At 51.3% G+C, this 19,925-nt stretch overlaps 1 protein-coding gene across 4 annotated transcripts in view; it reads right to left on the bottom strand.

Annotated features, from left to right (window-relative positions):
* The window catches only part of LPIN1 (lipin 1), a 128,342-nt gene that overhangs the window by 50,588 nt on the left and 57,829 nt on the right, over nt 1–19,925 (bottom strand). For 3 of the 4 annotated variants that reach the window (XM_032866864.1, XM_032866865.1, XM_032866866.1), the window contains exon 3: nt 74–274. In XM_032866864.1, coding sequence (XP_032722755.1) covers nt 74–274 — 201 coding nt within the window. Of the gene's footprint in view, nt 1–73; nt 275–16,211; nt 16,291–19,925 lie in introns of those variants that run through there. The other variant, XM_032866867.1, reaches the window with a different exon arrangement.

Here is a 19,925-nt window from a genome sequence, read left to right as displayed (position 1 = left end):
GGCAGAAACACAATGATTTTAGATTTTAGAGAGAGAACCTTGCCCCCCAGGCCGCTGGGTCCTATGCTCTCACCACTTTCTCTCGGGAGCGCAGGACCCCCATCTTCCCAAAGCGCACGTGGAAGGGCGAGCACTGGAGGCTCCCGTTGGGCTGGCGGACGACGATGATATCAATGCATCCGGACAGGGTGGCAGGATTCAGCCCCTTGTAGAGTTCCTTCACGGTGACGAACACCTGGCCCGCCAACTGCCCCACGTAATTCATGGTTTGAGTCTAGAAAGCAGAGACAGACCCACCGTCGGTTAATTCCAGGAAGGCTGTCTGTCTGGAGCCAGTCCTCATGAACTTGCCGTCGTCACACTAGCTCGACGGCCACACCTCCTTCAGATCCTACTGTTCCACGGGGATGGGCTCCACGACGCCCACCCCCACCCCTGTCAGCCAGCCCGCCAACCTCCACCCTGTGGACGCCAGGAAGCCTCATCCCGGAGGGCGCTGGGCTCTTCCCCTCCGCGGCCCCGGCACCTGCTCAGCCGTGCCCTGCTCTGTCGTCACTTGCAGGTTTTACAGCTTATCTGAAGACTCGTGAGAAAAGAGACTCACTTTATACCTCTTGGGCTCTAGCCCCCACCATGCCAAATAGAGTCGGCATTCAAAAACAGTAACTGGGAAAAAAATGGGTAGTTCCACTTGAGAAGGAAAAAAACTGACTCTTATTTGGAACAATTTCCATCCCAGTCTCAGTCTGCCTAATCGGATTCTGCCCCACGGCGGCTCCAGGGGAAACACAGGCTCCGCTTCCACGTGCCTGTCCGGCTAAGCAACCAAAGGCCGGTCAGCAAACATCCAGCATCTACTCCCCACCCAGCCTGGTACTGGCCACACAGAGATAAAAAAGACGGCGTCCCTGGCCCCTGAAGGGACTCACAGCCTCGTGAAGGAGACAGAAGTAAAACACGAGGAAGGGAAGTACATGTCCGTGGGGCCGTGTCTGTTCTAAGCCGACAGGAGGGGCCACAGCCGAGGGAGGCGGAGAACACATGGAAGGGGCTGCAGCAGGCGGGGAGGGGGCAGACGCCCACGGGGACAGTGCCCAGGAGCCCGGCTGCGGGGCTGTGCCTGCCACAGACAAGCAGGGAAGGATGGAGAGTTCGCGCCACACTGGGAGGCCCGGACGTTTCTAAGGAGCAACGTGAAGCCACTGCAGACTCGGGAGCAACAAAATGATGATTTGACCCATGAGTTCAAAAATGCCTCACGGCAAAAGTGTACAGACTGGCAAGAAGGGAAAGAAAGCCGGAAGGCTAAGTGGTGGCTGTTGGCGATGGTGCAGATGAGAAGACACCAGCCCACAAGGAGGCAGGAAAGAGGGAGGTAAAGGGACAGTTGGAGAGATGCTTGGGGCCAGAGGACCCCAGTGAGCTGGCGCCATGCTCTGGCCCTCTTTCCACAGCTCTGGCTCCCACGACCACCTTGGTGACTGTCCTCACCTGCCCCACTGCCCACCCTGGCAGACCCCACTCTCTGGTACCATGGTCTGGCCCTGTCACGTGCCGCAATGAGACTCGGACACCTCAGAGTGGCCCGTAGCCCACAAGGGCCAACCCTGCAGCCTTCCTCTGCCACTCGCTCCTCCTCGCTCTGCCTCACTGGGCCTCCTGCCCTGGGAGGAGCCTGTCCTCAGGGGACCTGTCTTCAAGGGTCCAGTGCTCAGGGGACCTGCCTTGGGAGGTGCCTGTCCTCAGAAGTGTCTGCCCTCATTTGGGGTAACTGCCTCAGGGTGCAGCTTGCTTAGGGCTGCCTCCTTGCCAGCCCAGTTTAGCTGACCTCACAGGTTGGCCCAGGCAAAGCTGCTCCCCTCCCCTCTCTGTGCGCTTAACACTTCAGTGGCCTCCTGAGGTCCACCATCTGAGCACGAAAGGTCTGCACGCTGTGACTTCCAGTCACTGGACCCCAAGACTTCACCATCTCTCCCAACCATCACGCCACCTACCCGACATGGGGGCACGAGGACCATGCTGACCCCACTCACCGCGGGTCCTTTACAACGATCCCAGTGGCCACCACCTTGCTGTGCACACTGTCCCTGACCTGTCTGCACAGTTTGGTTCCATGCACTTTCTCGCTTGGATGTGTCTCTATTTCACCGTGTGGTTTTCCTGTCACTTGGCGAAGCCAGATTGTCCTTGAGGCCGACAATCAAGCCTTGTCTTTGCCAGTTAAAAAACCGAGAACTACTTTTCATCAGCCTCACCTCAACCCCTGACATAAGCAGCCATGAGTTAGCATCCCTTCACCAATAAGGAAACTGAGGCTCACAGGTGGTTGGTCACGAGCCCTGCACACCATGCCCAAACATGAACCACTGATTCAAGGCTAAATTAGAAGCGGCCGGAGCCCTAAAAGCAATGACAAAACCTACAAAGAACCCAAGAAAGCCCTCATGGCTCATTTTACAATCTTAAATGACACCCCGTGGATTGATGGACCCGTCTCCCTCGGACGAGCGATGAGCAGACCCTCCATGAACACCAGCACAGATGCACCTGGCACTCCTAACCCCACTACCAATGCAAGTCACAGGGAGGCAAGAACAGAAAATCACGCAGCTTCTGCATCTGGGAGCAAGCTAACTAACTTCAGGCAAACCAGGGCAGGAGACAGTTCCTAAAAGAAGAACAATGCAAAAAAGGATTCCTAGGACCCTGATACTCCTTTTTTGTGTTTGGGGTTTTTGTGGGTTTTTTGGAAAGCTTTATGCCCAATGTGGGGCTTGAACTCACGGCCCCAATATCAAGCGTGGTGTACCCTACTGTCTGAGCCAGCCAGGCGCCAGGAACCCTGACACTTCTAATAGAGAATCATTTTACAAAAAAAAAAAATCGTCACATCAATGTTCAAGGTAGATCTTAACCTCTGGTGCTTACCGAGAGGGGTCAGCCTCTAACCCTGCGGCAAAGCACGGCGGTAGGAACAATATTTTTGTAAATTCCTTCCTCATGACCTTGTGCTCCTTGATTTGCACAACACTGTAGGTACAAGGTCTTTCACACCAGTGAACTAAAGGACAAAGTGCAATGAAGCCAATACCCAAGGACACAGGCCTGGGCCTGAAGCCACCTCTGTTTTGGTTCCACAGCCCCCCTCCTGCTTCAGGACCCTCAGCTGTGGGCCAGACTGGTCCCTGAGTGACAGGTGACTGCCTCCTGCAGCAAGGCTCGAACCCATGCCCATGCCCTTGCCGCTGCTCATGCAGCCCCGAGGACCCACTGGCCAACATATTGTAGTCACAGCCGAAAGCAAGCTCGTGACTGGATGGTGTGACCACATGTCCACATCCCAGCCCCTCATCTGTAAGACGAGGACATTGGCATGATGACCCACAAGATCCGATTCCAGCTCCGACCGCCCTGAGATGAAGCCTGAAGGGGCATCTTTAATAATTTAAGCTAAATGGGGCTCTGCTCTCTTATCCTCACAGCAAAGTGTCCCTCTCCCCTCAGTGACCAAATTCAAGGTTATTGCACAGAATCTGAAGATTTCAAAGGGGCATGACCCTGGGTTGTTATTCTGAAAGCCTCCTTTGAAAGGAATAAGGCCAGAAATGGGAAGTGACAGGCAGCGCTCCCCACCTTGCAGAGATGGACTCTGACTTCCCAGTTCCTGGTCCTGCGATCTTCCCTCCGTGCATGCCACGGGGCCGGCCTGCTGTCGTTTTCCCACCACAAATAACTGAAAGTTGCTTTGATTATCTTTAGCTACTCCCTCTGTTGAGCAACTTGGAGGCAGGGCATCTCTTCCATAATTCTTAACAAATGATGACAGGGTCACGGCCCCACATGGCACTACAGTCCCGGAAACTATCCTCAGCACCAACAGCGGCTGCTCTAACTGACCGCTGAACGCTTCTCACGAAGGAGGCCACCTGGACGGCACTCTCTCAAGCAAAGGAAGAAGAGGCAAGGGTTGGCAGGGCTCGGAAGAAATTGGAACCCATGTGCACTGTTGGTAGGAATGCAAAATGGTGCGGCTCTATGTATGGAATAGTACAGAACACAGTTCCTCCGAAAATCAAAAATAGAATTACCATATGACCCAGCCATTCCACTTCTAAATATATATCCAAGAAAAGCAAAAGCAGGGTCTCAAAGAGATATCTGCACACCCATGCTCACAGAAGCGTTCTCACAATGGCCTAACGGTAGAAAGCACCCAAGTGCTCATCAATGGACGAACTGAGAAATAAAATGTGGTACTTACACACCACGGGCTACGAGTCAGCCTTAAAGCGGAAGGAAATTCTGATATACATCATACATGCAACAGGGATAAACCCAGAGGATATCATGCTAAGACAAATAAGACAGTCACAAAAAGATTAATACCAGATGTAGGATTTTCCTATGTAAACCCCTAGAAACCAGGAGTGGATCTGAGATTACCAGGGACTGTGGGGAGGAAGGAAGGGGTTAATGGGTTAGAGCTTCACTGGGAAGAGGAAATAAAAGCTGGAGCCCGATGGTGGCAGGACAGCAACAGCAGTAACGTGCTCACACAAAGTGTACTGAAATGTGCACTTACAAATGAGTAAGACAGTAACCATTTATGTTACGTGTGTGTTCCCACCATTGGGGAGGGTGAGGGAGAACGCTGAGCTAACCAGAACTGATTTCAGGAAGGCGACTACTGTTTGCTTGGGCCCAGGAGGCCTGGGACAGGCTTTCAGGGAAGGGAGGCACCAGTTCAGCCCGGGCGCCTGCTCGGCAGAGGGGTGCAGGCAAGCTGGGGGCAAGCATGGCTTGTCTTCATCTCTGCTCTTCAGGATGTTTTCTAAAGAAGCTCTGGGCGAATGCTGGACAAATACAAGACGAGACCAGCTGGACAGCAGCTCCCAGTTCACTGGCTCAGTTCCGTGGGGAGGAAAAGGCTCCAGGAAGAAGCGAATCAGATCTACCTAAAGCAGCAGGACGAGCCAGCCTCAGGTGCACGCTCCCTGCACCTGCCCCTTAATCCCACGACTGCCTTGTCTCCCTCGCTCACAGACACAGGATGCGGCAGCAAGGGCAGCACTGGGAAGCAGAAAGCATCTTAATTGCCTGCAGAGTCACAAAAGTACGACCTGAAAAGAACAAAACAAAATGCTTCCACATCCAGGTGAACAGCTCTGAGGTCCCGGCTCTGCATTCACCCCGAACCAAATTACTTCCAGATCTGCTGATTTCAGTCTCCAAATTGGGCAAGCAATGGCTGCTTCCCCGACAGGGCCTCTTTTATCACATGAAACAGGATTCCTCTACCTATTCCAGAAGCTTTTCAAGGACAGATGAGCCAAACCCCACAAACACCTCCTTCTGGCCAAACGAGGGTTCTCTAAACTGTACTGTGGATTTGCAGAGCAGCTCTGAAGTTAGGAAACGTGTAAACACATGTATACGTATATACACATATACACACACACATATATATACACGTATATACACACAAACACATATATAATATATTTATTTTAATTATTAATATGTTAGTATATCATTATTATAATTATATACCATATAATTATATACCATTATATATTATTATATTAATACTAATAATATTAGTATTAATAATATTATTATCTATTGCATTATGTATTATAATTATTATATATTATACATTTGATATGAAATATTTATCAAATATTAAATATCATATAATTATGTTTATTATGCATAATTTAATTTATATTATATCATATGTACAACATATATAATGTATTGCTTGGGATGAATGTAGTATATATATAATATGTTATATATAATGTATTTTATGATATATAATGTAATATATAGTATGATACATAATTATAATTAATATATAACAAATATAATGTATTTATATTATAATTGATACATGATTATATGCAGGGTTTTTAGTGTGGTATCTTCTGGCTTTCTAGAACACTCTTTGAGGCTAATTTTCTGAGACTGTTCCATCTCACGAAAATACCCTCTTTTCAGAGAATCTTCCCTGAGTTGGAAACTCTACAGTTCTTATATTAGACACAAACAGATAAAACACGGAGGAACATAAAAATCCAAAATCATAGGTCCACCAGGGATTCTGCTTACAACATTAAAAATAAACAGTGTGTTCAACTTGAACTGCATCGACTATTAAATATGAAGATTTGAATTACTCTAGACGAAGGCTCTTAGCTGCCAATTCAGAAACTGTTCTACTCATTTGATCCACAAGTGGATAAAAGTGATTTTAATTCCTCTGCAGTTCTCGGGAAATCCCAGGAAAGGGGCCACACAAACCTCCACGCTCCATTTGCACAGACTTCGCGAGGCACAGAAAACCTTCCCATGAGCAAGCTCGCGTGCTAAGATCTAAGCAACTCCGTGCCGCACTCAAATCCCCCATTACTGCCCCCTCTCTGATGAGGAACCAAGGTGCCAGGTCTGCATGACATTCAGTGGCGGGACCAGTAAAAGGACGAGGGCAGGAGCCCAGGTGGAACCCCGAGACTCCCCCGTTCTCCACTACATGGAGCTGTCCCCCATCTCGGTGCACGAAACTGGTATAATGGGTGCCACCTAGTCAAAAAAAGTCAGCCTTTAGCAAAACAGATGGCAATCACTTAGATCCGAATGTCAAAGAATGTTCAGCCCATGTGGACAGGGTGTCCAGTGCTACAGAGATGATCACAGACTGGAATTAGAGTCAGAATTGCAGACAGGACATTCCAGAGCTGGTGGCCAAAGCACAGTCTAGGAGACCAAGCTTCCACGGAGAGCTGACTCATTAGAGGGAGTGAGCGCTCCATCAAGGGTGGTCTCATCCAGGAGTCTGAACCACCCTCTGGCCAAAAGGTTATGGAGGGAATTCAAGAACCCGGTGGTGCTCTAAGTTCATGACCCTGTGACCTGGCCAGAGCAACATCATGAAATCAAGCCTTCATCCCAAGCAAGAAATCAAGGGTGGTGGGAGGAAGGGGTTTGTTTGGGGATTTTTGTCCCATCACAACAACAGTCCAGAGGTAGAGACCATAAGGTGTACGAGCCACCCTTCGAGCAGCTTGCAAATTCCAGGAATGAGGGGGGCAAGTGCTGCGATTTAAAATCTAGAAGAAATGAAGAACAGCATTTGTTCTCTCCCAGCAACGTAAAGTTCATGAAGATAACGCCCCAGATGAAATTCCCTACAGACACAGTTTAAGTAACAGGCTCGTAAGGCTTTTCTTGCCAAAAAACCAGGCCATGAAACACAAAGGATAAGAGTCTGGAAAACAGAAACTGCACAAAACTTGGGGTCAGCAGGCCAGGAGGAGATCGTCGTCCTCCGAACTTTGTGAGCGCTGTGCATGGGAGCAAGGTACAAACACTGTGCCTCTGATGGGACCTCACCAGCTGTCGTCGTGAGTGCAACACAAAACGAGGCCCTAGAAAAGGTCTCTGTCCTTGGAAAGCTGGGGGCAAACACTACCAGCGTCCTCACCTCCCCGAGTAAGTGACTAGACCAAGCAGACTCGGTCATTGGCTCTGAATGCGGTATTTTCACAAGTACGTTCAGTACCCCACCTCGGGGTCACGGGGAGGTCAATCAAAATTCAAGGATGAAAAGGTCAAAACGGCCTCCTTTGTGTGGCCTCCTTTGTGTCGGAGATGCTTCTGGCTCTTTCATCCCCAGACTGACTCATCACTTCCTGGAACCAGCCTGCCTCCCAAGCACATGCATTCTGCTCCACTTGCCCCACTCTCACAGCAGGTGCTTAGGGAGCACCTGTGGCATCTGGTTTTATGGTACATCTGGGGAGCTCCTTGACTGGAGAACCAGCCCCATGTCAGCCTGGCATAAGCGCCCCCCCCCCCACTTTGTGTTCCTGTTATCAGCTGCAGGGACACACCCGGCTACACAACAGGCTGCCCTCAAGGACCAGCAGACTTTGACCAATTTCACCCTGGGGTCCCAGCCTTCCAGCTGCTTTGGTTAGAGGAGCACATCTGAGAGGCTTCTAAACATGAAGACTTTTCCAGCCACACCAGGCAAAGATGATAGAGCAGCAAACCCGTGTGACACAAACCACTGCCCGTTCTCACCCACCACGGAGAGTGGGACAATGCCCCCGTGGGGACAATAAAAGTGAGGACAATAACAGAGGTTAAAACCACTTAATTGTTTACCATAACAATGCAAAGGATAGAATTTTCCCATCTTGCTGAGCAGGAAACCGAGTTTTAGACCTGACGTCACTTGCTCAGGGTCCCGGGGCAGGGAAGGAAGAACAGCATAGGAATCCAGGTTAGGTCTGTATCCAGCATTGTGACAATCCTACAACCCTCCCATATGACTGGACAGTCCAATCTATGTGCAGGGGAGCACACACAGGCTTCAAATCCCACATGCAGGAAAGTGTAACGCCCAGGACGTGCGAATATCTTCGCTTCTCCAACAATGAGGCCAACATGATACTCAAGAGGTACGTGTGAATAGCTTTCTTTCTTTTTCCTAAGCGAGCGTCTGGTTTGGAAATGGGTCTGCTTGCCCCCAAGATCCGCCTGTGCGTGCCAGTCGGTCCCAGAGTGACAGGCCAGCCTCCCCTCTGCCATCTCCAGATGGCACACAGATAAAGCAGGAGGCCTGAAAGGGGCTCATTCCTTCGCAGTTAAAGAAGAGAAAGGGCAGAGGTGCCTGGGGCGGGGGAGGGGGTGTTCAGGGGGTTAAGCATCTGCCTTCCGCTCAGGTCATGATCCCCCACACCTGGCTCCTTGCTAAGTGGGGAGCCTGCTTCTCCCTCTCCCTCTCCCTGCTACTCCATCTGCTTGTGCTCTCTGTCGAATATATAAAAATTCTTAAAAAAAAAGAAGAAGAAGAAGAAGAAGAGAAAGGGCAGAGATTTTGCTAGCAATTAAAGTCTGAATACTCGGGGATCAAATCACCCCCTCCTCTTTTTATCCCGATCTACAGTAAATACCCGAAAGTTGTCTCTGAGGACAGGTGACAGACCGCTACCGCGCCCCCTCTTCCTACCCAGACCGTTCCTCCCCTCATGCAGCAAAGACTGCACGGACTCTCACCCTGCACCTGGCTGTGGGTACGGCCCCAGGGAGGGTTTGTTCCTGTCCGTGAGAAACAGGAAGTCTCCTATCTTAATTGGCTCAGTTATCAACAACTGAATATTGAGGTCCATTTATAACTTTCCCGAAAAGGGAAGGATTTGCCTTGGAGAGTGAGCACCCTGTCACTAGGAATATTTAAACTGTTGGGCTTTTAGTCAGGACAGTTCTTCCTCAAAAATACAACAAAGGCTGCCTCCCTGGAGTTCTCCCCACAGGTCCTTCAAGGCCCAGGAGGTCTCATTCTGCCTTCTCCCGGCTGTCCTGAGGCCATCGGAGGACAGCGAAGTGATGGCCCCTGGTACCCTAACAGGCATGGAACACGCTGTCACCATCCCATCTGGGCTCAGAGAGACGAGGGGGCCTCCACTCACCACCCCCACGCTGTTCTCCCCTGAGCACACTCTGGGTCTCCACGTCTAGGATGCACATCTGACCAAGTCTAAGCGGCCAAGATCACGTTCACCTGGGAGGTTATGAGGTAAGTGCTGGTATTCAGCCAAAGCGTTGAAAAACAGAAACAACAAAAAAACAATTTCTAAGAAATCCCCTGAATGGCCTAATGACTAAGAAGACTTGCAAGACAATTACACTGGTTTATAAGTAGTGTATCTTCCTTTTGTGATTTATATTAACAGCAAATAAGTCCTTCTTCAGAGGCTTGCAAGCTGACTTATCCATCGGTAGAAGTGATCAGTTACATATAAATGACAAAAAAAAAAAAGGAAGTATGATGCGGTTGCAGCAAGAGGCAGAGAGAAGAACACCCCCCTGAGAATCAAGATACCTCCATTTCCTCCCTGGCCTGCCACACGGGGGCGGGGGGGGGCACATTTCCTTCCCTCTCGCTGGCTATCCCAACTAGTTCCCCAGTCCTCAACGCGGTGCTAAGACAAGCTTCTTAAATGAAGGGTAAAGTCCTTGGGGAATTGGGGTCTTCGCTGGCAGGCCAGCCCGCTCCAGGAAACACTCCCCTCAAAATAAGAAAATTCACTAGGAAAGCTTGAGATGCTTCTAGAAACCATGCAGTTCAGACTGATACTTCCTGCAGAAGTGATGGAGCAGAAAACCCAGCCGGCCCGAGCTTCCCCCCACCAAAGCCCTGAGTAAAGCAGGCAGAGAACACAGAACTCAGCTCATCACAGCTCAGTTTCAGGACCGGGGGAAGGGCGAGCCAGCTCCCAGACGATTCTGCAGGAAGAAGGGTACAGGCGGAGGTGTGGAGAGTGTGTCCCTTGGGGAGGAGGCTGTTACCTACCACTCAGGACAAAGAGCAAAGTCCTGGGAAGTTTTCTTCTCCTTCAAGCCCCCACCCCCACAATTAGGGGCAGAAACGCCCCATGCTGGAGCGAATCTATATGATTCCTGGCACAAGGCAGATACTCAAGCATCAGCGCAATCTTGAGTGGTTCCAGAAGCGTAGCACTGGAAGATGAGGGACTGGAGGTCTCATAAATTCTTGCCTAGTTATTACATCAGAAAAATCAGCTTTTCACCCAAAATCAACAGACTCTCTGAACTTCACAACTTGCCAAGAAACTCTGCTTTCTTGGAAGTTCTGCCAAAATTCAAAACCCTGGCCACAGTGTTCCTGACCCTGCAGTGTCTGCTACCACCACCCATCTCCACATGATGAAAGTCAGTTTAAGATGGCCTCACACTGACCCAGTAGGAAAAATGGGCAGAATACAGAACGGGGTCCCAGAGAGAGAAGCCCATTCGGTCTGTGATATATGAGATACTCAACCCCAATCATCATTTAAGATACACAAAGGAGGCCTCTCAGACGGTCTAAACTCAGAGCATCTTGTAAAAACTGCAGGGCTGGTGACAGCAGGGGAAACCAAGTCATCACCCCTTACTGGTGGGTAATAAATGGGGTGAGCCCTGGGGTACATTCATTTTTGGCAAATACTTCGCCAGCATTCCTACCGCCATAAGATCCGTGTCCAAAACCGTAATTGTGCATTGACTGTAATAGAGAAAATTAGAAACAATTTAAATGTCTATAGGACTGGTTAAATAAACCATGTAACAGAACATCATAAACCTGATTAAAAAAAAAAAAAAAACCCAGGGAGAGGTAGTCCCACAAATACTAAATCGACAAAGGTATCTATTGAGTGAAAGGGTATACAAATATTGATAAAATGAATCAATTTTTTTTAAGAATTACTTTTACACACAGTCTGAGGGGCACAAAAAAATAAAAAATTCGGGACTGATTTACATATCAAACAAGGTCCACAGGCTGAGCCCTGGGGACCAGGTTGTGGAAACAAGACCTTCGCTTTCACCATTTTCACGTCCATAGCATTGGTTCTGGCTTTTGTTTTTTCCATGCGTATGTATTATTTGAACAGTAACTTTGAATGATCTCAGAGAACTGGCTAAGGCATGGAAAACTCTGGCCCACTCAGTGTTGGGGTCTCTGGCCAATGAAACTGCTGGGACAAGAAGAGGTGACAGGGGAGTTCTGCTTTGGTCAGAAAGGTCAGAGGGTGACCACTCAGCTCCTCCAGTGTTGGGATTTCGCAATGCTCGGATCTTATAATCCCATGTGATGAGAGTTCTTGGGTCCCTGCCAAGGAGCACAAGATGCCTGGACAGTAGTAGAGGACGGAGAGATCTACACCGCAGGGTGGACAACGCACCGGGCCAAATCCCTCCAGGTTGAGACCCCGATCCTCTGGCTCTTAACTATTTAACCAACGCACTAACCGAGCACAAGGCCTGCATCCTCTCTGCACAGCTGCAGGCGCCCTCCCTCCACGTTTGCATCGTGGTCAAGAAGAATGTCCTCCTTCTGTGATTTCCACTTCCGTGTGACCCCCGCCCACTCCACCCCCGAAGCTCATGGAAGGCCAGTATCACCTGATGTTCAAGAGTGCTGCCTTACAGCTCAGGGGCTGAGAATGCACACTCTCCTGGAGGCAGGGGGCTGGCGTTCCGATCCCAGCTCTGCCACCCACTAGCCTGTGACCACGCGCCAATGACTAACCTAAGCCTCAGTTTCATATCTGTAAAATGGGGTGAACACCGTCCGCCTCACAGGACTGGAGGTATGTAAAGTATTTTTCAAAGTACGTGCACCCAATGCAAGCCATGTGCCAATCCCGTGGTCACAAATGGCTCCCAGACTCCAAATGAAGGCTCTGGCCTTAACAATTTAAATTGCACCTTCCCAGAAAGAGAACGGCAGGGAATATCATAGGTTAAAATTAATGCAGAAATATTAGAAGGGTATGTTTCTATTACCATAGGGTGATAATACCTTTGTTCAAAAATCTGAGCCCAAAGGCAACCCCCAGATTGGGCAGCATTCTGCGATTAGGCAGAACTCCCCAGCAGGAAATTCTTTGGCAGAAGTGGTTGCCAAGGAGAACCTCTCGTTGGGCCATGGTGCCCTGTTATCCCATGACCTTTGCTGCTTGTATGTTGTCTTTTGCAAATCAAAGGGTATGACTAGTGAGACCCGTGAACGCAGAAAGATTTTGCCAGAAAGAGAAAGTACACGTATCCAAGGAGATAGAGGGACCTCTGGGAACAAGGCACATGGGGTAAGTGTGCTCACGGTGTCCCAGAAGCCTCTAGAAAACAGGTGCTTCTTGACCACAGGGTCCACAGTCAGCTTCTCGAGTAAGGTAGAGAACATTGCATTAGGAGCAAACAGATGGTTGACACAGAGCCCTGAATGTCCTAACAGCTGTAGCTTTTTTCTGGAAAGCTCCAGCATTCGGTACCAGCAAAACATCAAGTTTTTGAAGGATTCACACGGCTTGATTGGAGGGTTAAAAGATATGGCCATGCTCGCCAGCCTGAAAAGCTCCCTGCTGTCTCCAGCCTGAGCCCTGTCCATTCACTTCCTCCCGACCTCTCAGCTGGGCAGGGGATGTGGCCCAGCCACCATGAGCCACCCCCCAGCAGGCAGTGGCTGCTGTGGGCTGGGAGGAAGCCAGGGCCAGGGCCGCGGGGTTGTACGGCTCCCCCTCCCCACACACCCAGGCACTCTTCCTCACACACCCACCTGCCCTCCCTCCACGCGGGCACGCAATCTCACACACACACACACACACAAACACGCACACATGCGCACACACATATCACGGGCTAAAACAAGTTCCACAAAGCATTATCCGGTATCTCCTTTTCTATTTCACTTTTTTAAAATGTCTGTAGGCCAATGAAACTGATTTGATGACCAGGAGGTCACACACTGCATGCACTGTGACAAATACTGACCTATGCCTAGACTCAGAATTCTGTGCAGAGCTGACCTCTTCCTCGAGACACTCACTCTGCAGCTGATACTCCAGCCTGCCCACAGCCCAGCCCGGCCCAGCCTCGGCCCAGCCTCTGCCAGCTCACTTCTTAAGTCTCAGTTTGCTGAATAAAAAGTGGGGAGAGGGGAGGGGTAGGATGGAGGAAGAGGTGCACGGGGGAGTGGGGAGGACACAGGAAGGAGGGAGCAAGCCAATGTAGGACATCAGGACAGCAAGGGCACCTTCAGCCGGCAGCCCCCACTTCCCCAAGCAGGAGCTGCCAGGAGCTAAAGCAGCTATTAGGCCCCTCACTCACAGCTTAGAAAGTTCCCATTTCCAAAATGACCAGCTAATAGGCACCTGGAGTCTTCCATACATGAAGAATTAAGTTGGGCCCTGCCTAACTCTTTTCACAAATTCCATTCCAATTTTGAGTGGGCTTACCCCATAATAAACTGAGGTAGTATTCAATAAAATGTACGGTGTGACATCCCCCTTCACAGAGGGCCCACCCCAGGGCTGACAGTGGCCACTGATCCATCTTGACCTCCTGTCTTCCTCTTCAGGACCTCAACAGCTCCAAACGCCCCCCACCCAGTCACACTAAGGAAGCTGTCGTGCAAACAGGTCACGGCATTAGCCTCCGTGTCCCACATGGATTGCAGTCTTCCTAGTGCTTCTCTAAAATGCTCCAAAAGCCACTCTAATTGCTGTAATACCACCCCCCACCCATCCCCAACCCTCCCCTCCAAGAAGCTGCTGGCAACCCTCACCCATACCCATCCGAATGCTCGCCCACATCAGTTTGTCTTGTGTACCCTGAACCCAGAAGAGAGAGGACCCAGGAGAGGCCAACTCCCAATAGGGGACAACTGGGGGGGGGGTCCCCCACAGTGATGATCTGCAGCGCAGGGGCCAGCGTTGGTCAGAACTACCTCAGCCCTACAAACAGTCCTCCTCACTGGTACCCCGTGTTCCTCCCGAAAATAATAACCTCCGCAGTGAGTCACGGCCCCTGTATTCTGTCCCAGGGACTCTTGTATATCTCAGTTCATTTTTACAGTAATCTCCTGAATAGGTATGGTTATCTCCACATTTCACGGATGGAGAAACCAAGGTTCAGAGTATTTAAGTCTTTGACCCAAGTCATACAGTGGTAAGTGTCCAGTGTAACTGCAAAGCGCTAGCTTCAGCACCCCATAGGCCCATGGTGGCCTCTTTGAACTATCTTTCCATCTCCGGGCCTCCCCTTCCCTCTGGTCCAGGGCTCTGAGTTCAGCTCCCTCTGGCCGGGCCAGTCTGGCCATCCTTACCCCATCTGGGGAAAATTCTCCCCAGCCATTCCCGAGGTCCCCCAAGGACACAGAGATCCTTAAGGCCCTCCCATGAACCCTCAAGTTCTGTCCCACAGAGCTAGACTCAGCAGGTAGGTTTGTGCCTTGCAGTGTGTTCTTTTCTAGAGTGAGGAGATTTTGATAAATGAGATCTGAGAAGGGGAGCACACCTGCACAGGAGCCTCCAGCAAGCTCAGGAAGAGCTAAGTTCAGGTTCAAGCCTCTGGCCAAGCCCAGCTCCACAACACTACACAGCCCTAAATACAAACAGGAAGAAAAGCTCCAAAATGCACATCCAGGAATAAACATGCCGGATAATAATACAAATGTTGACAAATAGGAAGAATTATCAAAACACAGAACCATAAGTCAAACTCAGATCTCCCAACATGGGGGGTAGGGGGAGTGTGTGTTTATTTCTCAATTACTACCCATTCCTCAACTGCTTCCTTTAATTTGTAAAACCTGAATTATAGAACAGATAAAAATCCACAATCATTATGCCATTCCTCAGATTAAAACAAACAAACAAACAAACAAACAAAAAACTTACAAACTCTCATCTTTTCCAAAATACTCCTACTATCCTGGGGATACTACTGAGTGCTAAAAAAACTCTGAGTTAATCTGCCGGGTTCTTTAGTTCAAGTTTCCTGTTTGGTGGTCAAACGCTGGCTTGACATCTGCTTTCTCCAGCAACTACGCTCCACGTAAATTAGCCGCCCATTACCTACACCGCAGCGCTACGGCACTTGAGTTATTTCCAAACCACTACTTTTCATCCTACATTTTCCTGGCCTTCCCCAAAATAAAATTCTTCGCAAGGGCATGTGATGGAACTAACCAGGCCTAGCACCCACTGGGCTGCAGGAAGATGCACGGAGGCCTGGCAGGGGAGAAAACAAGGGTAATCTGAGAACCGGATTCCAACCCTGGTCAACCTGCCGGCGTGTGACCTTGTTCACATAGGTCAGCCTCCCTGGGCCTCAGTTTCCTCCACTGCAGGGCAAGAATCCTAAGCCTCGGGGAATATTTTCACAAAAGTTCCGGGCGCACCGCAGGAACTGCCCGCTACACCGCCGGAACCCATCCGTCCCCGCTGGATGGAGCCCGTCCCGCCGTCCCAGGGACCCGCGGCAGCCCCCCGGGGTCCACCAGGCGGGTCAAGGTCAGCCCGGCGTGCGCCCCGAAAGGGAAGGCCCGAGGGATGCTGGCGACGCCGCCCGGAGCCCGGGCCTGCTTCTCCACCTCCCTCGCCGGAGCACTTCCCCCGAAAGGGCCGCGGAGACCGAGCTCCGTCCTCCCGCGTCGGGTCAGCCCCGTCCCCGGCCCCGTCCCCCGGCTCCGCTACCGCCCCGGCCACACCGCGCGCCCCCAGCTCTTGGGGCCGGGCCCTGCCCCGCCCCGCCCGGCCGCGCCGAGGCTGCGGCCCCTGCCTGGTAGCGGCCGGGGTCCCGCCGCGGCTCGGCCTAGGGCTCGGCGAGCGGCGAACGGCGCAGAGACGTCCACTCACCGTGCGGCGCCGCGCGCGTGGCCGCCTTTGTATGCAAACACTCTCTGTCCGCCGCGCGCCCGCTGTCAGCGCCTACTGCCCCAGGAGGCGGGGGCGGGGAGGAGGCGGGGCGAGGGCGGGGCGGAGGCGGGGCGGAGGCGGGGCGAGCGGGGCCCCTCGAGGGCCTCCGCGAGGTGCGAGCCAAGGCCCTCCTGGCCCCGTGGCAGCGGAGCCTCCACCCTAGGAAGCCTCCATCCAGTCCGCTAGCCCTTTCTTCACCGCCCACCTCAGCTTTCCTGTTGGGCCCGTCACCTTAGGCCACATTTCTGATTATCCTACCCAAAGCCGAAGTCATTTATTTAATTCTCCAGGCTAGACTGACCTGCTGCGGGAAGCCTCTGAATTCAGGGGACTGGCAACGTCGGCTGCAGGGCAGCGGGGCAAAGCGCTCCGAAACCCCCCAGGGCCTGGCGGGCTGCCATGGGGGCCCTATTCTTCAAGAGCGGTGGGACCCAAGCAAGTCCCTTAACGTTTCTGACCCAGGGCCTTAGTGTCTCTAACCATGTGGTGGCAGGCAGCCTGGTTAGCCAAATTGCAATTTACACCTACCTTTTCAGCATTGGTTCACCTTCCCCTTTATTCAAAAGACCAAGCACTCCTGCTTCGCCCACCCATTAAGCAAATACTTGTCAGGCTCTGCTCTAAACACTAAGAACAAAAGACGGGCCGCTCCTTTGGAGCTTCCATTCTCCAGCAAGGAGACAGGCAAGGGACAAATAATGAAGAAAACAATATGCGGCTACCTGGTGGAGATCGATGATCACAGGCAGTCACCTCTGAACGGAAATCCTAAATGACAAGAAACACTGGAGTCCTACAAAGATTTGAGAGTAAAGCTTTCTAGAGAGCAGAAACAGTAGGTGTAAAGGTCCTGAGGCGGTCCTCTGTGAGTGGCTGGAGACATGGGTAGCTGGAAGGGTAGCAGGAGCCAAATTTTGGGGGATCTTGTAGGCCAACTAAGAAGTTTAGATATTCCGAGAAGGATTTCAAGCGTGAGAATTATATGATCCAATTTACATTCTTTTAATATTTTATTTATTTGGCAGAGAGAGACACCACAAGAGAGGGAACACACACAGGGGGAGTGAGAGAGGGAGAAGCAGGCTTCCTGCTGAGCAGTGAGCCCAATGCGGGGCTGGATCCCAGGAGCCTGGGATCATGACCTGAGCTGAAGGCGATGCTTAAAGGACTGAGCCACCCAGGCTTCCCTAACTTTAATTTTTTCAAAACCAGTTCTCTGTTATGTGGAAAATGGAGTGTCGTAGAGGGCCAGAGTGGAAGAGCACACAGCACTACAGGAAACCAGAGGAGATGATACGGCTCTGATGGGAGAGGTGAGGCGGTTGTGAGAAGTGGAAAGACCTCGAATATATTTTGGAGGTAAAACCCATGGACTGGGGATGCCTGGGTGGCTCAGTTGGTTAAGCCACTGCCTTCAGCTCAGGTCATGATCCCAGGGTCCTGGGATCGAGTCCCGCATCGGGCTCCTTGCTCAGCAGTGAACCTGCTTCTCTCGCTGCCTCTGCCTGCCTCTTCGCCTGCTTGTGTGTACTCGCTTGCTCTCTCAAAAAAACATGGATTGGTGGATGTATGAGTGGGTTGGGTATGGTGAATCCAAGGTTAAATCCCCATATGGTGCTTGAACAACTGAGAGACAAGGGTGCTGGTGACTGAGCCAGAAGGAAGAAGAAACAGGCTTGGAAGAAAACTCAGGAGTGCAGTTTGGGCCACTTTGAGATGGTTTTCAGCCATCCCAGAGGAGATGTCGGGAAAGCATCTTTAGAGAAACAGGGTTGGCTCTCCATAGAAGACAGGGGTCCTTTTTCCCAGGGCGCTTTGCCCAGGTGATGCGTCTCCTTCCAGCTGGCCATTGTAGGGTGTGTTCAAGCTGGTCTTGGGGTGACTGCCATGGAGGCAGCCTGTGCCCAGGAAAGCAGGTGACCCCTTCCCATTGGCACTTGGGAGGAGGGGGGCTACAAAGCAGATCATCGATAACGAGTGACATTCCTCCACAGGGATGCGTCTCTGAGACCAGAGCGAAAAGTTTACCACCGCGGCCAGCAGATTGCAGGGCCCCAGAAGGAAACATTCTTACGCTCCCCACTCTCCTAGGCAGTATTTGGCCTCAGAGGCAAGAAGCAAGGCTACCCTAATGGAAAGGCTTTCTGGAAGGAAAGTCCAACTTCAGGCCACTTAAGTGAAGACTTTGCTTAAAATAGATCTTGAATTATTAAAATTTGTAGACTAGAGGTCTAAACACAGACAAAAATCCAGTCCGAAGCACTCATCTACAAATGATGAACGTGGGGCAGTGTGGGGTTGAGGTTCACCCCAGGTCACCCCAAGTGAGGTCTGATGGCTGCCAAGCTTAGCCCGCCACCTCAGGGGAGGTGCTTCTCCCGCTCTCCCCATTCCTGCCACCATATCTACACAGGGCCAGATGCTGAAGGGAGACATTTTTTCAGACAAGTCTCCGGGAGAGAACATGCTTTAGATTACATTTCGCTTTCTGATCCTGCCCTGTCTGGAGTCCCCCTGGGAGGGCCCTTTCTGTGCAGTCTGCTACTAGGCTGGTGACAAGGCTATGACTCAGCCAGGAGAGCTGAGGTGATCCCCTTGGCCAATCCCTGCACCTGCCGTCTTCAGCCCAACTCGGAAGATGAGAAGGGACCGCAGAGATCAGTAAACTTGCTCCAGTCTCCACGGGCTGAGTGGAGCCGGGCAAAGCAGCATACACATCCTTGATTCTAAAGACTCAGTTTCACAATCTGGAAAATGGGAGGCAGATCCACTGTGAGGATGGAAAAGTCCACCATGTAAAAGTCATGGCACAGTGGCTGACTTGAAAGATTTCTAAATTCTAAAACCCCCCTACATTAGGAAGTAATGTAGGGCGACTACATTAGGGCTAAATTAGGGCGACTCCCAGAAGGATGTGTCCGGTACTTAGCCCCACTGTGATCCGGAGAGAGACCACTGGGCTCACTGAGCTCCAGGACACAGCAGGCCACTGAGCCCCCTCCCAGGAGAGCCCAGAGATCCCCCCTGAGCCCCCCTCACCCAGAAAGCACCAAACAATGACAACTCTCCAACTGCCCCAACCATTCTGTGCATACAGTGAGGAGAGTTGTAAAAGCAGCCCTATTTGAGCTGGAAACCTCCCCCTTTTTAGCTAGGGATTATAACTGCAATATCCTGGGAACTCTGAACTTTTCCAGATGTATTACCCACACAATGGAAAGGGCTTTGCACAGGGGAGGGGGGACAGGAGGGGTGAATGTCCCTCTTCACGGGACCCCAGGATGCACTGTCAGTAGGGGTATGGATGACTGGTCTTCTGACACCTCTGAGGTGTGGCATCCATGCTTAGCTCTGTCAATGTCCTGGGGAAAGGAAGGACACTAAAGAAAAAACAGTGAATTTTCCCCCAGAGGGCTGCCCTTGATCTCTGGTAAGGATGATTGATGACTTGGGCTCTCAGGAAGGGAGGGGATCTCCTCAGGATCCAGAGCCAGTCCTTCATCAGCGTGGGCCCCTGATGAGGTAGGTGACTTCAGCTCGGAGATCCCCAAAAATCAGGTGGGAACCTGGTGCCATCTCACCCCCTCAAAGGGCAGGGGACAGAGCAGCCCGGAAAGTAGCCAGAGACAGAGTGGGTCCCCTGGGTGCAGGTGA

Source organism: Lontra canadensis, unplaced genomic scaffold (genome assembly GCF_010015895.1).
Source record: "Lontra canadensis isolate GAN:19392208 unplaced genomic scaffold, GSC_riverotter_1.0 scaffold32, whole genome shotgun sequence".
Taxonomy (NCBI): Eukaryota; Metazoa; Chordata; class Mammalia; order Carnivora; family Mustelidae; genus Lontra; species Lontra canadensis.
The sequence above is the reverse complement of the archived record's forward strand: the minus strand, read 5'-3'. Positions and strand labels throughout refer to the sequence as shown.